This window comes from Scardinius erythrophthalmus, assembly GCF_964197995.2.
Source record: "Scardinius erythrophthalmus genome assembly, chromosome: 25".
In the NCBI taxonomy this organism is placed as follows: Eukaryota; Metazoa; Chordata; class Actinopteri; order Cypriniformes; family Leuciscidae; genus Scardinius; species Scardinius erythrophthalmus.
This window is the reverse complement of record NC_138245.1, coordinates 27,075,821-27,099,631: the sequence shown is the minus strand read 5'-3', so window position 1 is coordinate 27,099,631 and position 23,811 is coordinate 27,075,821. Positions and strand designations below refer to the sequence as shown.

At 36.1% G+C, this 23,811-nt stretch overlaps 1 protein-coding gene across 1 annotated transcript in view; it reads right to left on the bottom strand.

Annotated features, from left to right (window-relative positions):
* Positions 1–11,214: 11,214 nt before the first annotated feature.
* tex264b (testis expressed 264, ER-phagy receptor b) overlaps positions 11,215–23,811 on the bottom strand; it is a 45,917-nt gene continuing 33,320 nt past the window's right edge. Inside the window, exons 3-4 of the mRNA XM_081357623.1 lie at positions 21,936–22,104; positions 11,215–13,612 (exon numbers count right to left, since the gene is read on the bottom strand). Coding sequence (XP_081213749.1) covers positions 13,329–13,612; positions 21,936–22,104 — 453 coding nt within the window. The 3' untranslated portion in view covers positions 11,215–13,328. The remainder of the gene's footprint in view (positions 13,613–21,935; positions 22,105–23,811) is intronic.

Below are 23,811 nucleotides of genomic sequence, written 5' to 3'. Positions count from 1 at the left end.
TGGTATCAGTGATTTCAGGCTCAAAAATATTTTTAGCACATTCATCTAATCTTTCCTAACGATCCGCTAGCTGCCCGCCCCATAAGCATGCTGTCAAAAAAATGCGTCTCTGTAGGCAGCCTAGGCTCTGAGATCTGCACACAAAAACAAATGGTTTAGCCAAACACTCAAAACCCAAACAAATAGTGTTCCGACCAATCACCGACAGGGGGAGGAAAGATTAGATGAATGTGCTAAAAATATTTTTGGGCCTGAAATCACTGATACCACCTTTAATGTTAATGACATTAATTAGGTGGCATTTACAAGGCAGAGATCTGAAACCATGCAGCTGTGCACAATTTCACGGTAATTTGCGATTTATAGATTTCACATCTGGAAGAGAGGCGAACGCATGTTTTTGCCCGTAAGTTCATTCTCTGAATCACACGTACGCACATTTGAGAAATTACGTAAGATCAAATGTAGGACGGTTTCTAAAGGACATTTTAAAAATGAGGCCAGAGGTCTTGATATGACTCCGTTTCGTCATTCCATGTATCTCTATGGGATTTTTTTTTTAATGTTTCATCATTTGTCAGGTCAAAAAAAAAAAAGTAAGTCAGATTGCTTTGAAGAGTAACAGCAGGCACATCTCTCTTCAACAAGCGACACAACTTGAGGTGTCATTTCCGTCTGTAGCACAAATGGTTCAGGATCAGTTACGGGCCAAATTTGAATTGTTAGGGTTAATGGTTTTGAACTATTCTGAGGAAAAGTAATACTGATGCTTGTCTTAGTCAGCATCTAATTATAAAGTCTAACATATGTTTCTCTGAAAAGGTGTTTCTTTTCTTGTTTCCAATCTCTCTGATTGTGATTTTTGTAAATGAGTCACTAGTAAGTTTACCCTCTTCTAATTGCAAGATGTAAAGTATAGTATCCGTTAGAAACAATATGTGTAAACTGGACACTGTACCACTTTATTGTCTTAGATATGCTGATGAATATGGTTATTTGAATGTGGGGAGATGTTCCTCTGAGCCTCTGGACACAGGGCAGCTTCACCTCTAACTTTTCAAAAACACCATATGAGTTTTAATTTATGATAAATCATGTATATTCATGGTGTTTCCCCTCCCTGCTGGGGTAATGAGGCAACATCTTGTTTATTAGGTTTCTGTTCCTTAACTTCTGTTACCATGGAAACAAGAAAAAGTGGGTGGGTTGGGGTAGCAAGGCGGTGTGATAAAGATATATACTGTATATTCTAATTAATGTGAGATCTGTTATCATAGGTGTATTAGATTGAGAGATTATAGCAAGCCAATAGAGTTAATTCTTTGTAACGTCGGGAAAAAACTTCATTGTACGAATCCTGACCTCAATCTTTTCAAGTGTGTCCAGAAAAAAAAAAAATACAATTGGTCAAACAATATGAGGTTAGATCAGAAAAATAATGTATCTTTAATTTATCTCTAAAAAGTATCTCTCTATAAGTTATCTTCTATTTTCTAAAACAACATGCCTTTGATTGACACAAGGGTCATGTTTATTGTTGCACTGATCAAGTACAAAATAGGGCTTGAAATGCTTTTTAAAAAATTAAAAAGTTACAAATACATTTTAAACAAATGGTCAGTGAAAAGAGATGCTTAACCTTCAAAGATTTTTAATTGTCAATCTCAGGAGGTCAAGCAAACTATTGTATACTACTAACTCTTACCTTTTTATTTTCTATTCATTTTCAGTGAGGTCTGTTGTTTATCTACATACCCTGATTTGTGTGGTTTTGTTAAGTTCTATGAAGACAAAAATAACAAATTACAAATAAATAAATATGCAAGCATGGTTTCTACGCCAGAATCATAACAAGGCTACAAATTTAGCCTTCATTAAGCAGTGATTCAGAAGGAGCTGGCTGGTTTGGGACCAAATGTGGGTTTGTAGATATTGACTGACAAATATAATTGAAGAGAAATAATATTTTTTTTTTATTCAACTGATGGCATTGTAAACTTTCTTAAAAAGTCATTAGTTATCAATTTGATACCTCAATTTTAGGTGCGTTCTTTAACTATAAAAAGAGTACTGGCGTCTCTCAGTCCCCAAACAATACATGAAGGGTTATAGCTATAGGTCAAGGGTTTCTAAACTTCACCAACAGCAGCAGGAGCAGCTGACCAAAACTACAAAAACATTTAAATAACATTAAAACCTAATCATGGCTTTTTTATCTTCTCTGGAACCGATGGAAGCAACAGGCACCCTCTGTTCGCTGGACAAGAGAAGAGAGTCAGGGTAATGGACCAGTCCATGGTAATAAACTGAGCTCTGGACATTAGTGCAGTAGTAAAACCACAGTAGTCTCACTTGAATAATAAACATTCACAAATGTCAACGTATTTTTTAACAGCAGTCTTTGACACTTTAGGGGAAGACTGTTCACTAAAGAGTTACTGATCATTACTGTGCTCTTGAATGAGACACTTCAACCAAGGTTGAACCAGGGGCAATCAGTGCACTATAAATCGCAATGGAAGGAAAGCATGAGCAAAATGACAAGCAATCAAGATATCGTAGTGAGAAATCTTTACACAATATTTATATATATCTCGATATCCAGGTCTACAGTCCAACAAATCTGAATACTCAGATGTGACGATGATATCAAGCTAGTTTAATATAATGAAATTAATGGTCACATCAGTATATAAATCTTTATGAGAAGCAACATTTTTCTTAATGACACGTAATAAAATGATAAATAATAATGTTCACATCTGATGGGTGAATAAACCCTTTCTATCAGGTTGCGGCGTGACAATTAGGATTAATGGGCTTAATTTCATTGCATTTTTTTCCCAGTGTAATCCGATTGAAGAGCGGACCACATGGATCCCATCTCTAACCCCAGGTTTGGCCATTCAAATCTATAGATAAAATTCCAAGTAACCAAGGGAAGCCACAATGAATATATATGCTGTGAGAATGTATGTATATGCGTATGAATGCTTGAATTCAGAGCTTGTGGGAGAATTAGTTCCCTTGATCCTCTTGTTTTGGCAGAATTTATGTGTATACTCGGAGACCAGATGGGATTTTACCAGTCTGGGCTCACCATCAGCTTGACTGCTGATAAGTATAAAGTATAAATTATTTAATACCTGACGTAAAAATATTATTGTTCCCACACAAGGACCTTAAATATATAGTCCTATTTCTTTTTTATAAGACACACTTTGGTTTCATTGATAATTTCTGGAGCACAGCCAGACCAGTTGAATGGCTCGGTAAGGTTGCCAAGGACGAAAGCATTCACAGACATGGAGCAAATTAACTATGAGATGTTTATCTCAGCACGTCCAATCAGCTTTTCTCTATGGGTTGCTATGGATGCTTTACACTATTCAGATCCAAAGTGTCAGCGGGTGAACAGAACAAGGGTGTTGAGTTTGGAAGAAGTTTCCTCCTCAACAGGAAAATGGCATGTTAATGGCCAGATTGTGAAATCTGAAAGTTGCTCCAAGGTAAAATTATGCTATTCATATGGCCAAGCGTGATGTGCGACCAGTGACACCATGAATATATTTATTTGTTATGATCTGGCGTTAACAAAACCCAAATTCATCAAACTGAGTCATTGCAATTGATTTGTTGTTTTTTAAGGTTGTATGATAATTATAATGTTTTGGCTTCACTGACTTTAAACTTGAATGTTTGCTTGACATAATTAATTAAAGAAAGCACATAAGCACAATTATTAAATGCTTCAACAAGTCTGAAAAGCCTGAAAATGTTTCTGCCCAGTCTGGGCAACATCTGTCTGAAATATTAAACACAAATACGTAGTCTGGGTTACAGAACACATTTGATATAATTCTTGAACCAATTTGAAATAGGTTGACGTCTTACTATTTATTTTTAGACATTTATAGTATAAAATAAACAATTATTTCTCTACTAAATATGCAATATTATATCTCGAAGCCAAAATATGACAAAAGAAGAAAAGCAATCAGTTGCAAACCTGAATTTTTTTTTTTCCAGGATTGTTTGCATAAAGCATAATGTTTCCATTCAGCGATTGCACTGATCCACACATTTCTTTGTAATGCGTTTCTGTCAGAGGTAAAGTTGATTAGAGAGTTGAGCGTGTCAGGTTGTCAATCACATTTCTTTTGTGTTCAAATATCAAGTGCACTTATAGTCAACAAAGGATCAACATCTCAATGACATTCAAACGCAAGCCTGTCCTGATTGTATTCGATCACACGACAGGTTGTGCTCAAGAAATGCCAAAGCATCCGTGCACGCGCGCGATAAGGCAATTCTCCGGCACTTTGACATGCTCTCATTATTGCTGCATGTAATTAATTGTTCCCTATAATAAATACTTCATATGTGGTGGTATTCACAGCCAGTCTGATATTTCCGTCATGCAAATGATTTTAAAATTGACCAAAGTATGCGCAAATGCATGCAAATGTTGCGCGTAAATAAAATGCATGCTTGCTTACCAGTGAAGAATTGATCTGGCAGAAATTCAACACCTTGTGCAACTTGTTTCAAGAATGCAAAGTTGATTTTGCTTTGGAATTGGTGAGAAATCAGCTTCCATTCATGATGTTCCCACAGGTGCAGGTGTTTGATGTGTTTGGATCTGTCCTCGGTGCTGAAACAAAGACCTGATGAAGCGCAGAAGGTGATGATGAGGAGGAGGAAGATCTTACCTGTGCACAGCGTAATTCACTCGCAATGATGAATGCCTTCTCATTAAAAGCAACGTGCACCACAAACACCTTCTTCAGACCAGCTAAGTCCACTTAATGGTCAGTTCGGCGCTTTCTCCTCAGTCTCAGGGTTTTGTGAGAGCGCAAGAATTCAGTCCACACACCTGCCATCGTGAGAGGTTTAATAAACTCAAACTAAATCTCCACGGATCCATGGTTCGGTCACGATTTTCCAAACGTCTTTTACTGAAACTTGAGACGATTTTTTATTGAACAATATTGCCCAGATAGTATATTAAGTGGCGCCTCAGTAACAAATGTTTGGTCGCCTTACGATTTGGTATTTTCATTTCAAATAATGGATGTTGGTGTTCAGGGTTCGAGCTTCATGCATTCGTGAGGTTCGGGTGAAACACCAACCCCTGCGCCCCCTCCGTCTATGCTCTCTCTCTCTCTCTCTCTCTCTCTCTCTCTCTCTCTCTCTCTCTCTCTCTCTCTCTCTCTCTCTCTCTCTCTCTCTCTCTCTGTGGCTGCTATATGTGTGAAGATAGGTGGAGTCATAACAGTGCTTTTCTCGTTTAAAAATCGTTTAACTAAGACCCATTTTAATCATGGGTAAACGTTATCTTGTGTTGAATAGCCTACTTGGTAAGCAGCCTAATTGGTAGACAGGTTGCGGAATTTCACACGGTAGCCATTTGACGTTTAGTAGCCTTCATTCTGTAATAAAACTCTATAACAAGTAGGCTACAACAATCCCAACGAGAACGCGAGCTGTTTTAATCGGAGTCACGTATAAATATAGGCCTATAACTTATGAATGTCATCACGTAAATCCTCACAGTTGTTTTCAGTCTTCTGCAATTCAAAAAATGAAATATATAAAATAAATAGAAGTAAAACATTTAATCGAAACATGTTTATATTTCCCTTCAGACGTTAGACGTTAAAACTAAAAAAGCGCATGACAGTTTCTGGCTTACGTGCATGAATATTTAATGAGGCAGTTTATGATTGGTTGTTTGCTAGCACGCGGCAAATGTCGCAACGTAACTCCGTCTCAAACGCCACAAAAGAGATTTAAAAAAGGTCAGAAAAACCACAGAAGATAGTTTACCATCGCTTCTACATTGCAACTGTTCCCATCAGAAGCTGAAACCAAACAACGCCAGTTTTTTGTTATCAATTTTTTAAGGCGCGTGCATATTTAAGGAATATTTAATGACGCAAGCACAGAGGCCATTTATAATTGGAGGCCATTTATAACTCTTTCATGAGGCGTAGATGACAGAATCGGGATAAATGTATTTCATTTGCTTAAATAATATAATGTATGAAATGAATGAATATAGACACATAAAATGAGAATATCAAATAAATTAAAAACAACGAAAATCAAAGAAATTACCATCTGTAAACAAATGATGCTGATCTTTTTATTGAAACATTTATTAAAATTTTAACTATGGTGTGAGAGAAAGTGTCCAAAACAGAATTTCAGAATTTAAAACATGGGCACATCTTGTTTTTCTTTTTTAAATGAATCTTTCTTGAAGAAAAAAAAAATAATGTATATATAATTTATTTTTAACAACATGAGATGCAGAGAATTATAGCCTTACAAGCTCTACAAGCAAAGAAGCCTAATTACATTTAGGCTACATTTAAGCCAAAACAAAGGAAATGCTGCCCACTTGCAAGTTCTGATTTGCAGGGTGGATTCTAACTAACTATTAAGAAAGAGCTTTTAATGATGTGGCTATTCATCTGTGCAAGACAGCACAAAAGAAGGTATAATTACAGAACGAAACTTAATGTACTGATGGCTCTCTGAGTAAAGTTCAAACTGTAAGTATGCATCAGCAGAAGTCAGTGCTTAAGATCCAAGTTCCAGAACACTGTGTTAAGACCCCTCAAGCGCTGTCCAAGTTCTGTTCTCCCAGATTCTTAACCAATTAAAGGGGAATCAGGAGGGGGTTGGTCGCTGATGGAGAGACACACACACACACACACCGACGCGAGCACAAAGCTTGCTTTGTCTTCCATACACACAAATAATTTGGACATTTTCAGAGGACGGTGGAGAGAAACGCACAAACCCACAGTGGTGATTAGAGCAGCAAACACTTGCAATAGATTATATAATAACCACCTCTAACACAAAGGGACCAATTTTGCCTTGAAACAGAGGTCTGTTGAACATCATAATGGCAGAGAGATCCAGAGACACCAGACCGAGTTTTGGGGAGTGCAAGGACGCTTCGATATAATTATCAGAAATTGCTCCAAACTTTTCCACCCTTTCGGAAATACAGTATAAATCTGTCACATTTATAGATCAATCTGAAAGCTGTGGTCAAACCTCTGGAAAAACTGTTTCGAGGTTTGTATGATGCAACAGCATGTAAAACTGTCCATTGATATGCTAAATATCAAGCTCGTGAAGCATTCATGCAAAAATAACATCTATTTGTCATATTCAGAGGTAAAGTAAGCATGAAAGTGAAGTTTATAAATAGGTCAGCAATAATAATTGAGTATATTCTAAAATGCTGCAGAAACTAATAGCTGATTCTGTGTAGGTTCAGGTCAGTTAACTTGTCAGAGTCAAAGTTATCAATCAACCAGTCACAGGCAAGAGGATCGGGGTACGTTAACTAGTCTAGACTTATCCTATGGCTTTAAATCTTTGAAGGATATTTAGAGCTTAGTTTGATGCACATATATAGCTTTAGATTTTAGATAACTAGAATTTCGGCTGTTTTCTATCTGTGAAATAAACATATTACTTTCAGAATGACTGATTCTGTCTATTTTTTCTCTAACATACTGTATTTTAAAAGTCCCCCTATCATTTTATCCATTAAAACTCATCTTTGATCACCAAAATGACATATTTAAACGTTTTTTCCTTGAAAAAAGAATTCATTATGCCTAGCTTGAATGTTACTCTTCACCCTTCCCTCATTTAGTATAGCTAGTTCTATGATTATGCAAATGATCCCCGCCTCCACTCACTCACAGCAGCTCAGAGATCCACTCGTTGATCATCACACGTTGACACGATCGGTTTAAAGGTAGTTTGTGACGTCAGAAACACCAGAGATTACAAACCGCGTTTTTAGACTGTCTGTATTTTAAGGAGAAAACTTTAAAGTCGCCATGAAAGGGAAGTGGTGACAGTCTTTTCTTCCGTATTGTGATGTATATCCGAGTCAAACGGCTTTTCAAACAAGAAAAAAAAAAAAAAAAAAAAAAAAAAAAAAGAATTGTCAATTTTGATTTTATGGTGACTATGTTTGTCATACGGTAAAGTCATACACCACCTCCAACAAGAGAAGTGGGAGTATTTTAAACTCTTGACCATGTCTGACCATGTTTAAACCTTCTTGATGTCTCAAGAGGCAGTGTTGTGATGTATTATTTTCAATCAGTGCCTATAGTATCAGCGACAATGTGGATAACGACGACACTTTGAAGTTTACTGCGTACATGCACTTCAGGCTGCAGACACAACATAAATCGATCTCTTGGGGGACCAGACAATTGTTTTGATTTGAAAGAAAACAAAGAAAGCGGTACCAGACATAATACAGAGAGGGATTTACAGTTTGTGGCCATGTCCACACTAATACGTTTTCGTTTGAAAACGCATCTTTTTCTCTCCGTTTTGGCCTTCCGTCCACACTGAGACGGCGTTTTTATTAAGGAAAACGAAGCTTTTTGAAAACGCACTCCAAAGCGTATACATTTGAAAACGCCGTTTTTGCGTTGTAGTGTGGACTGTGAAACCGGAGAGATTTAAAAACGATGACGTAATTTTAGTCATGTGACGCATATTGTACCAATAGGTATTCACGTTTATACCAGTATTGTGCCTGTTATGTGCTATTCACTTTCACACTATTGCTAAAAATATTCTACATTGCACACTCTTCATATCACAGTCCTGCAAAGATGACAGAATTTACTCACATTTGCTGTCCTGCGGTAATACATGAGAACAGTCGCGTTTTAGACCAAACATATGGTGTCTGCGTGCGACCTGGACGCATGGTCCGTGTAACGCTTCACAATTCACTTTTCAGACCATACCATGCAAATGCAAAAATGAAAAATTGAAACCAGACATTCATTTTTCTTGTTTTTCCAGTTACATTATCAATGGATATTTGCCTTTTTCTCCCCTTTTTTCAATTTTACTTTTGCTAAATTGTGACTTCAGAAACAAACATTTGAATAAATGAAATAAACCGATTTTCTATTTTTCCATTTTTCGTCTTGTAATTTGTGCTGTGGGCGGTACCATTAGCACAGGGGTGTGGCCGTGGACTAACTTAGTCTTTACTATCATTTCATTGATGTAACTGCTTTATTTACTGCATGCACGTTTGAGGAGAAGTTTAAAAGACGGAACACGGGACGACATTTTTCACCCGAAGTGCCATCATTTTTATTATTAATAGTCTGTGCTAAATTATAAGGCAGTCTCGGAACGGCCATCGGGAGCAGCCGGGAAAAGTGAAATTCCGGTGGCCTGGGTTTGGCACATTGCCCTTGTTTGTATTTACCTATTCATTCTTATTTTATTTTATTAATATATAGCTATATCCTTGTTGTTGTTCATTTTACATGGTACAGTAGCCGAGGCAGCCACAACCACGAGATCCCAGACAGTTCATTTTCAGTGCAGCAGAACGGGGGTGGCTCGCGAGCAGCAGCGCTTTTCAAGATACTTCACGAGAATCTAGAATAACGATAAAAATTATAGCCTACTAAGCAAAAAATATAGAAAAAAATAAGCATATTTCCCCCCCCCCCCAATTTTTTAAAGGTTTTTAGCTCTCGTTTGTAGGCTAATACAATAGGCTATTTAATGTCTATAGTGCTGATTCATTATCAAATGGCGAATTTAATGTGCTCGGATAAAAAAATAAAAAACAAGCTGGGCAATGTGCCAAACGTAGCAAGGTATTTATGTTTATTTATTGAAAATAAATAAATATTATTGCTTTTGATTTGCAGCACATAGCTATAGCATATAGGCTATCGCCTCATGCTCATATCCCGGCGAACTGCTTCTATTGTAATGAACAGACTATATAGTCTACAACTGTGATTTAAGATAGATTTAGATAGATTTAAGGGCATTTTACGGGAACGAGAAGCAGTGTAGAGCTAAAGCACACAGAAGCTCAAGCGGATGCCTTGGTAACGAACAATGCCCGCTATAGTGAAAACATCTGCATCTTTATTGTATTGTAGACTATTACAAACGAGAGCTAAAAACCTAACAAAAAAAAGAAACTTTTTTTTTCTATATTTTCGCTTGGTAGTATTTTTTATTAGGTCAATACAAACAGGTCGGGCAATGTGCCAAATCATACCCAGGCCACCGGGATTTCACTTTTCCCGGCTGCTCCCGATGGCCGGTCCGAGACTGCCTTATAATTTAGTAGCCTACACGTAGACTATTAGCCTAATAATACAAGTTATGGCACTTCGGGTGAAAAAATGTTGTCCTGTGTTCCGTCTTTTAAACTTCCCCTCAAACGTGCATGCAGTGTAAATAAAGCAGTTACATAAATGAAATGATAGTAAAGACTAAGTTAGTCCACGGCCACACCCCCGTGCTAATGGTACCGCCCACGGCACAAATTACAAGACGAAAAAATGGAAAAATAGAAAATTGGTTTATTTCATTTATTCAAATGTTTGTTTCTGAAGTCACAATTTAGCAAAAGTAAAATTGAAAAAAGGGGGAAAAAAGGCAAATATCCATTGATAATGTACTGGAAAAACAAGAAAAAAGAATGTCTGGTTTCACTTTTTCATTTTTGCATTTGCATGGTATGGTCTGAAAACTGAATTGTGAAGCGTTACACGGACCAGGCATCAGTGAATGGTGAGATATTTTACTAAATAAAATTATCCTGTCAGAAGAATTGCGCGATAACTTTATTATTTATTTTTCCATCTGAATCATATCAGTGAGCGTTTGTGGGGTTTTACACATGCGCAGTAAAGGTGAATTTAGCGTTTTCAGGCGTTTTTCAAAAGTTTCTCATCCACACTGAAACGTCCGAAAACGCTTGAAAACGCTAGTGTGGACGGAGAGCGTTTATAAACGAAAACGCCGTTTTCAAATGTATCCGGATTAATGTAGACGTAGCCTGTGTCTGTCGGGAGGAATAAAGAAACAAGACATCAAAGTTCTGAAGTTTATTGGAACTGGTTGATTTTTAGTTTCTCAGGGCCTAAAACTAAAACAATTAAAAATATTTTTGTTAATAGAAATAAAATATACAATCAATATACAAATATACAAATAAAATATACACAAAAAATTCGTAAAAATATGGTACGATGTAGGCTACTGTATTAATTTGAGAGGTGTTTTACCTGTATTTTGAAATTGATTGCTTTGTGTTTTAGGGATAAACGTAAAATTACTGGATAATGTCCGGGTAATAAGCTGGCAGTACTTTTTTTTTTTTTTTTTACAGTGTACACAATACACAATAAAATATAGCTAAAAACAGATGAAAATAAGAAATACAATAAGTTTAAACTGAAATAAAAGTTCAAGTTGACGTTCTAAAATGACTACAAATATATGATTTAAAGATAAATAGAAATATTGACAAAAATAAAACTAGTAAAAATTACAAAAGCACATCAAATGACTAAAACTAAAATAAAAATGTAAAAAAAGAAGAACCACCAGTTCTGTCTGTTAAAACCATTTATTAAGTTGCTCAACAACTAGCAGAACAAATCATTAAGAATTTAAATCAGACATATGTGAAATATTATAAACTTTATCTAAACTAACAATATATCAAGTTTGTCCTGAAGTGTGTGTGAACTTGCACAACCTGAAACTCAATGGAAACATTTTCTAGGATAAACATTCACGATATCAGAGGACCACAGCTGATTCTATAATAAAATATTTTTTTTTACAAGAAATTCAAAAAGTCGTGAATAACACCTGGAAATGTATCAATATTCATCGTATAGAAAATACCACTGTAATAGCTGAAAAAAATATACTACACTGATCAAGTGTAATTTGTAAACTCACTGGAAAATCTGATAAATTATGATCATATGAGCATGTGCTCTAAACACCTTTAATTGCAAACTACAAATAAACAAGTGTTGTAAATCTGCTGCAATCGTCTCCCGAGCGAGGAAATGTTATCTGTCAGTTTCTGGTGCAAATAAAGATTTGGTTTGTCAATGAACATATGGCTTTGATGTATGAATATTCAAGTCACAGTTTCTTTAGGCGCAAATTAGTAATTACTGAAGGAAGAAGACAGAATGTGAGGATACAGAATAACAAATTAGACTCAAATAATTGAAAGCTGAACATTACATGAATAATCACCAACATCAATGTCAGTTTAACTTCAGTCATTAGGAACTTACGATCAATAACAAACAAACAAACAACAGATTCACTGATGAAATACTAGCGAGGATGCACTAAATAAAATTATGAAGATGCTTTCAAGACATTCAGGTTACCTGGATCAATATGTTTGTCTACAGACACAATGTTGTACCTGCCGATTCCCTTCGCAGTAGAAAACCATCAACTAAACTACTTCCTTGTCAAAAGCATGTTTTCCCACACAAACACTGGACAAGTTCACCCAAAAATGAAAATTCTGTCATCATTTTCTCACTCTCATGTTGTTTTTTGGTTCTGCTGAACACAAAGGAAGATATTTTGAAGAATGTCAGTAACCAGACAGTTATGGACCCCATTGACTTCCATAGTATTTTTTTCCATCAACTGTTTGGTTACCACATTCTACAAAATATCTTCTTTTGAGTTCAGCAGAAGAAAGGAATTCATACAGGTTTGGAACAACTTGAGGGTGAGTAAATGATGACAGAATTTTCATTTTTGGGTGAACTATACCTTTAAAGGGATAGCTCACCCAAAAATTAAAATAATGTCATTATTGTCATTATTATTAAGAAGAATTTCAACAGTTGACAAGCCATACAAAGGATAAAAATAAAAATTCCCGTAAAAGTGATCCATATGAATATTCCAAGTCCCTGGAGCCACACTATAGTTTTCTATGAGAAACAGACCAAATATTCACTGATAAAAAAACCCCATAATTTTCACCAAAACAGCATTTATTGTCGTACTTTTGCAGAGGGCAAGATTCTCTTATTCCTCACACAATCAAATGGCTTCAGATGACTTAGAATTTTATTTATTGCTATTGTTAACTAAAACTATTAAAAAATGTTTTTATAAATTGAAATAATGCTGTAATAAATTTTGTTTTGTTTTTACAAAATAACACACTTGAAGAGAGAAATGCACCAATTAAAAATAATTTTAAGATATTTTTAAGATGATTCTATAAATAATACTAAAATAACACTGCTTGGAAACAAGTCATATGGACCACTTTTATGGTGCTTTTTAGAGTTTGAAAGCTGTTGAGAGTACGTAAAGATTCTACAAGTAATTTGGCTTTTGAAACTACAAGAACAATGGCAGAATTTTCATCTTTGGGTGAACTATCCCTTTAAAACCAACTATATTCACATTTCCCACAATTCCTCTTTCCATTGGCCCTCTCACTCTTCCTCAACCATCATCTCTCTGTCTTGGCCCTGCAGGTTGTTCTTGCCACTTCCTGTGAGGGCTGGAGGTGTGTGTTCACACCTGTCCGAGTCCAGATCCAGCTCCTCGAAGGAAGACACGCTGGAGGTGTCGCTTCTCTCCACACGCTCAAAGTCCCAGTGTCGGTCTCGGTCTCCGTGCGAGTGTGTCCTGGTGGTGGACGGGGCAGGTGAGGTGTCCCGGCTGTCGGAGGGGGGCAGGCGGCTCACAGAACTGCACTCGCTGTGGGAATCAGCACCTGTGTGTTTACAAGCACACACCAAACACAAAAGGTGATTCATTTCACCACAGTCTCACAGAAAGCAAGCAGCACCTCAGCAAATGAAAGCATCTCTTGTACGGCTAGCATACAAAAGCTTGTTTAACATCTTCGTTTCCTCGTTTAATAGCGATTTCAGGTTGTTTCTGCACTGGTGCTACTTGCTAATTAGCAGTTGTGACTGTGCTTGTGGAAAGGAGATGAGGAGTGCTTGGAGAACTGCATGTGTTGGCATTGGAGTGTGTGAACAAACACCTTTGCAGATAACTAGGTTTCTAAACTAGCTGCTATACAGATGTTGTCTTTTAGTTGTTTTTAGCATACATTACTAGGCGGTTGTTTACTGAACCATTTCAAAAGAGCTCAGCATCCTTCAGTCAATGCACGTCTTTGCATTTTTTTTTATCATCTACCTGGAATAAATTGTATATCTCATTGTTAAGAAAAGTAATAGCACTTGCCTCAATACGTTTGTGGTGTCATTTATGTGGCTGAACTCATCTGACCACCCACCAACCATTCAGAACACCCTAGCAACTGCATGACAAGATGCAAAAAATACCCTGAATATCTTAAACCACACAGCAACATGGTGGCCTCACTCAGTATTTTCTTTACAAATGTAAAATCTCAATTTTCATATTTTTGTTCCTGCATGAAAAATCACTGGAATAACCAATACTAAAAATCACGGTAATACTGATAATCCGATTATGATTAATAACAATTATTGGCTGATAATAAAATTCTAATAATTCTAAACTATTTTGTCTAATAAATAAAATACCTACAACTAAAGCATTTTTAAATAGTACACCAGTGTTGTTACTGTTAACTAAAACTACTAACTTCATTAAATATAATAAAACCGAAATAAAATATAAATATTACTTTAAAATGACATGAAAATTAGAGAGGTTGCCTTTGCAACTATCTGAAAAAAAAAATATATATATCAAAGCTACATAGAAATATAAAAAAACTAATAAAAAGCACACAACAATAAAATTAAAATGAAGATTGAAAATATAAAAATAAATTAATACTAGGGCTGTGAAAAGATTAATCACGATTAATCGCATCCAAAATAAAGGTTTGTGTTTAAATAATATATGTGTGTGTACTGTGTATCATTAAATTTGTATATATAAATACACACACATGCATGTATATATTTAAGAAAAACTGTTATTTATATATATATATAAAAAATTATATTTATATATAAAATAAATTATATATAAATATATACAGTATATGTATGCAAATATTTCTTAAATATATACATGCATGTGTGTGTATTTATATATACAAAATAATTATACCAAGTACAAACACATACATTATTTAAACACAAACTTTTATTTTGGATGCGATTAATCGCGATTAATCTTTTCACAGCCCTAATTAATACAAATTTAAATAATACTAAAATAACACATTCGTAATTCTTATTCCTGCATGAAAAAGTGCTTTGAAACATAGGAATGTGCAAATATTAAAACTCAAGCAAATACTAATAATCGGATGATCATTATGATCATTGTGGCCAATAACCAAATAAATGACAGATATTAAAGATCTTTACTATTTTTGAAAATAAATCTTTATTTCGATAGTCCACTTTGGATATTCGGATACTGCATATAAGTACCTTTGTAACAACAAATGTAAAAATTGGGGAAATGATCATGCACAATTAAAAATCCAATAGCAACAAACGTGGATAAATGAAAAAATATGAAACATCAGCCGATTAATTAATATGCTACAGATATGCTCTGCCTTCCTTTTGAGAGATAAAGCTTAACCTTCGATTCAATTAATCTTCTGCATCAGGAGTTTTAGACACACACACACACACACACACAGTATGAGAGAGGACAGACAGACTAACAGATTGAGAGAGGAGAGTTTCACCTAGAAGTGTGTGCGCGCTCATGCTGTGTGTGAAGGAGACCCCGCACGCTCACACTCAGTGTGTCGGAGTGACAAACGTGTCAGGACCGCCTGCGTCTCAGCTTTTTTTCTGCTTATGTCAGTGCTTCTAAGATGAAGGGATGTTTTGTGTGTCTATTAGATGACCGTTCACTAAGTGTTGTTTATCTGCCTCCTGCTCTTCCTGTCAATGTGGCATTTTGATAGGGACGGACAGACTAGATGAAGGGGGGATAGCGAGGGATGACAGGGAACTGAGTCTGTGATAGAGAAAGAGGAATAAAGAAAGAGACTGATAGTGCTGGAGAGAGAGAACAAAGTGTCCTTCAAATGGCATCAGCATGCGTAGCGGAGGCCTCCGGAAAACTGTGGCATTTTATAAATTCTGCTTCAATAACTCACAAATTTCAACAAATGTACCAGCTATCTTTTGGTATTTGTTTATGTGCATTTATACATTTATATGTGCAACAAAATATTTACATTTAGAATCACTTGAATTTAAAGTGCCCCTATTTTAAAGGTTCCTGATTTTGATTTAGAGGTCTCCTACAAAAGGTTTACATGCATGGTCAAAAACCCCACAAATTTTCCAAAACTATACATTGCACATCACCTAATTTCTCAAAGAGTCTGAAAATGCTTCGTTTGAAGATTTTGTCTCTCGAAACCCCTGCTTTCTGTGAGCCTACTCTGCTCTGATTGGTCAACCGGCCTAGACTGCTGTGATTGGTCTACCGCTTACAGCGCGTGTCGGAAAAGAAACATGTCCATTTTTCATGTCAATTCGGTCCTGAGTAATAGCCTAAGCATACATTACAAATTTGAAATATGATAGATTCTTATTATTTAATTACACTTATTAGCTGATAAGTCAAGAACAGTTTTTAGTTATTTCCTTTAAAGATATAGGGCCCTATCTTGCACCCAGCGCAATTGACTTTGTACACCGACGCATGTATCATTCCTATTTTGCACCCGCGCAAAGCGCGCTTTTCCCTCCACAGAAGCACGTCGCTAAACTAGGGAATGAACTTGCGCTCCCTGGGCGGTTCAGTGCAAAAAAGGAGGCGTGTTCCGGCGCAAACGTTCCTTCATGCTATTTTGCAGGTTTAGAAAACAATTGCGCCACTAACCAGGAAAAAATAGTTTAAAGTCAGTGGCGCGTTGCGCATGTTATTCATATGCTATTTTAAGGGCGCATGCTTGGCCATAATCAATGTAGCGTGTGCACAACGCACATACACTTTGATTCTCTCATCTACACAGAAGCAGCAGTTTTCATTTTTGCAAATCATACATTATTACGATAGATAGATAGATAGATAGATAGATAGATAGATAGATAAACAATTTATTATAAAAGCATACATCTAGCTTACACATTTACCCAAATTATCATACGCCTTTTTAACCAAAGTTAATTTGGGTGTGTTTCTCCATCCCCAACGTCCCTGACGAGAGCGTTGCTCTCCTTGGCTGTGAACCGCTCCTGGCGCGCGCCTGGCAAATCTGCCGTTATAATAGGAATCCGCTTTAGAACAAGCGCGTCTGCTCTTAAAGGGAATGTGAGATGACGCTCTGATTGGTTTATTTCACGTTACGCCCAAACCACAGCTATGAATAATGAAGCTACCTCAGACCAACCCATTATAGATTTGCGCCTGGCGCAAGAGTCATTTATCCCGCCGGGAAAATAGCAACAGCGCCAAGACCCGCCCACAAAGTTACTTGCGCTTTGCGCTTTGACACTTGTGTTTCAGAGCTTTAAAATAGGGCACATAATGTTGATTTTATTAAAAAACATCTTTTAAAGGCCCGTTCTTTCAATTTTGTGTTACAACAGAGACCAGAGCTAAAAATCTGTTATTCATGTAAACTGACAACCAATATACGTATATAAAATAGGTATTAATTTGGATTCAAAGAACAATTGGAAATGAAACTTAATTTGTATACATCAAAATCATTTAATTGTAAATTTCTCACAAAGCAATGCAGTCTTTTCTCAAGCAAAGAGAGAACCTTAGTGAGTGTATGCCCTTGCCGATCACTGTTTTGTGATTAAAGAAATGTAAGGTGTTACAATTCCCCTTGGTTTCCCATATGTGACGGCACTTCACCCACACAGCCCCTGCCATTTAAAGCACATTTCAGTGCAATATGCCTCTTTGACAAAACTCATTTTGCAGTCGTTTCGTGAACAGCATCTTTCACCAGAGAACAGATGCTGAAAGCTTAAACTGAGCTGCAAGGTCAGCTTCACTTCAGCAAAACACAACTAAAACATCACTCGACAACATCATTTGCGATATCTGCTTAAAAATACGTAGCTGACACGTCGCTGAAACATGACATTAAGTTATTTTTTTAGTGAATTGCAATTTAACTTTAAAAAGAGATGACAGTGCATATTAATAATTCAACGGTCAGTCATTTCTGACTTTACAACTGCAGTGAAACATCCCTGGCAATTTCAAAACCCAGCGCAGACATCTGCTCGGAGACAACCAGAAGTACTTCAAAATCAAGGACTAGGAAATCTGTTTTCTTCTGTTCACATCTGTTCTCTGCACTTTGTGTCACTACAGGCACACTGCTGTCAGACTTCTGCTCATTAAAAGTTGAAAACCATTTCACACAAAAAAAGTGTAATTGTTTCAGAATACTGTTGTGTGCACTAATAAATCATGATGACATGTTTATTTTGCTACTAGGAAGACAGTTAGTCAGATAAAACTGACAGATACACAAGTGTAAAAGCCAGGGTTCATACACATTTTCCATTTCAAAATTCCATACTTTTCCAGACTCAAATTTCCAAAACCTCTCTGTAGATTTTTGAATAGAGGTGTAACAATATATTGTATCACAATATATCGCGATACAAAAATGCAACAATATGTATCGTGGATAGTGACAATATGTGTATAGTTCATCTAAAATAGAAAATTACTGTGAGAAAAAGTTTGCAGTTTTAGCGTCTTTAAACTACTAATGTTGAATATAATGCAATATTTGTGGGTCCTGATAATGCCAAATGTCTGATGTTACCAGTATAAAGTGGCTTACATAATTTTAAATAAATCTAGTCAGTGACAGAGTGCAAGCATATTCGTTAAAATAATTGTGTATTTTCAGCTTCAGAATGAATATTTTTTATTCTGGTGTGCATTGGGTTACCAGCAAGTCCAAGCCTATTCATTTACACCCATGATTTAATATCAAATTTATCATTTTCAACAGTAAAAATTTTGTTAACCTTTTACCATATGTCTAGGAGAATCGCCATAATATCATATTGGGAGTTCAGTATCGTGATAGGTATCAAATCTTGACATGAAGGTATCGTTACACCCCTAATATTTATACAGCATTATTATGACCGCCGCTAGCGTAGCTAGCGAAAGCGGTCATATAGGGATTGTCAAAGTTTTTTTTTTTTTTTTTTTCTATCCTCTAACTGAATTTTTCGTCAACGATACCAGGGACACCGAAACACCGGGGAACATGAAATTTGGTGGGCATGTAGCCCCACTAGACTTCTACGGAAAAATTTAGTTTGGTCCCCGGGGGCCACTCCCCCCCCCCCCCCCGCGCTGGGCCCCCCCAAACCCAAAAAAATGCAGTTTTTCCTAAATAACTACCTGAACCGTGGCACCGAGGATGAAGAAATTTTTATGGTATGTTGATCTTAAAGGCCCACATCAACCTAGCCCATAATCACTCATTTGTGATTTGCGCCCCTCCCATAAAAAATGAAAATGCAATATTATTCTGCTTTAATCGCCCCTATCTTCAGTGGAGATGTTCAGAACTGCACCATATTTCATGTGTATGATTAACTTGACATCCTCTGGGGGTATCCTCTGCTAAGTTTCGTAGAATTTCATCCATGGGGGGGTATAAAATAAATTCATTTATGTGCACATTTAGTGACTGTACACTCATCGGCCTGTAGATGGTGCTGTTGAGCGAAGGGATGCTGGTTTAGGATGATACTGTCACACACACACATGCAGGAATGCAAACAAATGCAAGCATGCACACACACTGACATCCACACGCACAGACACACACCCATACACACACATACAAATCCACATGCACACACACACACACACACACACACACACACACACACACACACACACACACACACACACACACACACACACACACACACACACACACACACACAGACAGACAGACAGACAGACATGCACATACTACTACTTTTTTTAGGTATATACATAAACACGCAATACAGCCAAATTACTCCACGTCATTTATTTTTGTGGAAAGCCAGTGCAGGCCTGAGCGGCGGTCATATTTTGTACCGCGATGCGGTACATCTAGTTTTCAGCATTACATTTGGTATATACTACAGTCCTCTGTAAATATTCTTATTTTCTGTTTTTTTTTCATTGGTTTTCTCAAAGTGATAACATGCGCTTACATGATGAGAAGAAACCTAAAAAGCTTTATAACCTGCATATTGTTTATTCACCTCTGACACATCAGTTTGATATCATGGTTTGATGCTGAATGATCACCAAACAGCAAAGTATAGTCTGATGATTTGTTTGCTTCTTTATCTGTTGAGTGGCACACACACATTCAATTAGTGATATTCAAAAGAGACTCGCTTATGGTAAAAGACAAAGCGCTTCGCGTAATGAAAATGTGCGCCTTGAATTTATTAAATTGTGTTTGACAATCACTAAAGGATTACTAAACTTTTGCCATGAAAACATGCCAAGGTCATGGGTTTGAATCCCAGGAAATGCATGAATTGAAAAAATGTGTAGCTTGAATGCCATGCAAGTTACTTTTGATAAAAACGTCTGCCAAATGCATACATGTAAATATTACAAATGCAGTCATCATGAAATTGTATTTTCATTCTACTGCGGAAGACGAAAATAAAAAGAATGATTTCTACATACTGTTTTTGTACAAACAATGAGAGTAAATGGGGTCAAAAATCACATTGGACCTCTTTGACTTCCACAGAATGAGGAAAAAAAGAAAAAAAAAGAAAAAAAAGAAAAGAAAGACAACAAACTGATGACATTTCTTTTTATTTTTGGATGAACTATCACTTTAACTTATTCCTAAAACACTTATAGAACCAGTATTTTATTTATGTTGCTTTTATTATAAGCCAATATTGAAAATATAGTAACACTTTATAATGTTTCATTTGTCAACATTAGTTAATGAACAAACAAACTAACAATGCACAATATATTTTAACATTTATTAACCTTTGTTAATGCTAGTTAATAAAAATGTTCATGCTAGTACACCTAATGTTGACAGATACAACTGTTGATCTTAAAAATGGATTAGTTAATGTTGAGATTAACGTGAATTAAGATTAATAAATAATGTAGAACTATTGTTCATTGTTACTTCTTGTTCTAATGTAGTTAACTAATGTTTATAAATTGAAACTCATCGTAAAGTGTTACCAATATATTTAGCAATATTTATTTCTGATAAATACATTCATAGAGCATTTTCAACGTTTTCTGATTCAGACGATTTTGTGTTAGATTCTAAAGTTATAAGCCAATAGCTGGAAGATCAAACGTGCACTTGAACAGGACAGTAGGAATAAAACATGCTGTAAAACATATTAAATTTAGCAGCACATTTAGACCCAATAAACCAGCAGGCTTCATATTTGTCCTTTCATCTTCCGTCTTCTCTGCTTTAATCTTCTTCCTCTATCATATATTATAGTTATCATTATGTGTTTGTTTCAAGGCAACAGACTAACAGGTGTAACAGGCATCACTGGGACAGGACAGCTGGTGTGGACAACACACCCCTCACAAACAGCTCACCTGTGTTTCATATTTGCTCGGCGGTACCTCTGGGCTTTGGTCTGACCAGGGCAATACGCCATTCACACACACACAGATTGTGTCTCATTATCACTAGAGCAGGTGTAGGTGAGTTCAGCCAATATGACAACCACATCAAAACTCCATAAGGTGGTAGTTAATGCCTATTAAAACACTTTCTTGTGAAATGTCAACCATTGAAATACACTGGGCACACTAAATGTGAACTTGTTAAATTGACAATATCTACTATTAGTGCTCAATAAACAGTGGGAGGGTTACAAATCTTTAATGGGAGCCAAAAAGTCTCTACTTACGTCATTGTCAAACCAAATAAACAATGTTTGGTAGCTTACATGTCTCTTACTGTCTAAATGGGCAGTTCTTAACCAAAATAAATATGTAGATAATCAATAGTATGCCTTTGCTAAACTTGTATTCCTTTAATTGGTGTACTGAGAGTTACTTTGGATAAAAAAACATTAATAGGAAAGCCATAATTGGTATACCTGTGATGTCCGTCCTCCTGTCCTCTTCGGACTCTTTTCCCAGTAACCATCTTTGGGCCTCTCTAACTTCAGGAACATAGAAATCCCCCTGCCGAGCCAGCGGACTCATATAATGGATCATCCCGTCTCGGTAGATCTCTAGAAACGGATGCGCACATAATTTCCTTTCCTAAGAGACACACAGACAGAAAGATTTTTATTTTTTTTTATAAAAAGTTCTTTCAATCCAACCACATATAAAAAACCTCGAAAAGAAAATGATCCCAGCACTTTTCCAAGCTGAAATACACAAAAGTTTAGGATTTTTTTATGTTTAAGAAATAAATTCTTTCATTCAGCAAAGATAAACTTCAAAAGTGACAGTAAAGACATTTATAATGCACTAAAGACTTCTATGTTAAATAAATGCTGTTCTTTTGAACTTTCTTATTGTATATTATAGTTTACACAAAAATATGAAAAATTAGCATGAAATTAATTAGCATATTAGAATGATTTCTGAAGGATCATGTGACACTGAAGACTGGTGAAAATTGTAATGATGCTGAAAAATCAGCTTTGCCATTACAGGAATTTATTTCATTTCAATCAAATTTAAGGAGCCCCCAAAAGAGTTGTTAAACCTCCTATTGAGACAAATCTGTCTTGTGATATTTTCATTAAAATCTTACGAGCACTAAATCACACTAATTGAAACAGGCATTTTTAAACCAGGAACATACCAAAAAAAAAAAAAAAAAAAAAAAAGGAGGCTCACTTTGGGATGCTGAGTACGTAGGGTAAATTCAGGTTGATTGGGACACTTTTTCCACACTCATTTCAATGCCAAAAAGTATCCCAATAAATCTGAATTCACCCTGCATTGTGGATATCAGCATCTACCAAAAGCATGCATAATGTATAAAATACATTTGTCAAAGGCATCCTAAATGCATCAATTTGATAATTGTATTCTTTCCAAACCCTTAAGAAACCAATTGCTGATGTGTCCAAACTGTAGCCAGCATGTGTTGCTTTCCCTTCAGGCAGGGTGTAGTTAAAAGTAGTCAAATGTTACATCAATATTCATTAAGCTGATGAATATTTTAAAGTGAAGTGTTGAATATGTAAATCAGAAATGGTTTGAAGTGCAAAAATATAAAGATGATTGATCACCAGGTTGGACAGGGATTATATTTAGATAAATTAGTTTGTAGAAATCACAAACAAAAAGTCGAACAACTGCTCCCCTCCAAAAAGAGACTGAAGCAAAATTAGCAGCTGACATTAAAGGACGTATGTTTAGTTGTCTACATGTACTCAAAGAGTCTGGGACATCAGGGATGTCTCTGTTCGCCCACCATCTGTTTCTCACAGACAAAGGCTTTCAACACCTGTATGACAGTCAGGCTGTTATGTCTAATTTAATTCTGATAGATTTAAGTCAATATAATGACCAAAATTCTCTTTTAAAATTATACAATTATAAAAACACATTCATTTTTACCTGAATAACTCCTCATTGCCTTGCCTTTAGCATTAGCATACATTCTGCTCCTACAATTTAAATCACAAAGAAATTCAAAGTCTGAAAAAGCAAAAGGCCTGATCTGAACCTTGAAACGGCGCTATTCTACATCTGACAGATGATTGACGTGTGCTGTCACGAACAGAGCTGGAGGACTCGGGCCGTAAACAGGGACAGGAGACCGAAGGGACTAGAAGCTGGGGGATTACGTAACGCTATTAATATCCCAATATCATAAACAATGTATCCATGCCATACTGTTTGAGATCCAGTCCCTCAAGACCTGAAAAAGGAAAATGCACAGATGAGCAAGTTTAAAAAATGTCTGTTGAGTTATTGATTCAAACTCTTAGGTAACAAAACTGGGCC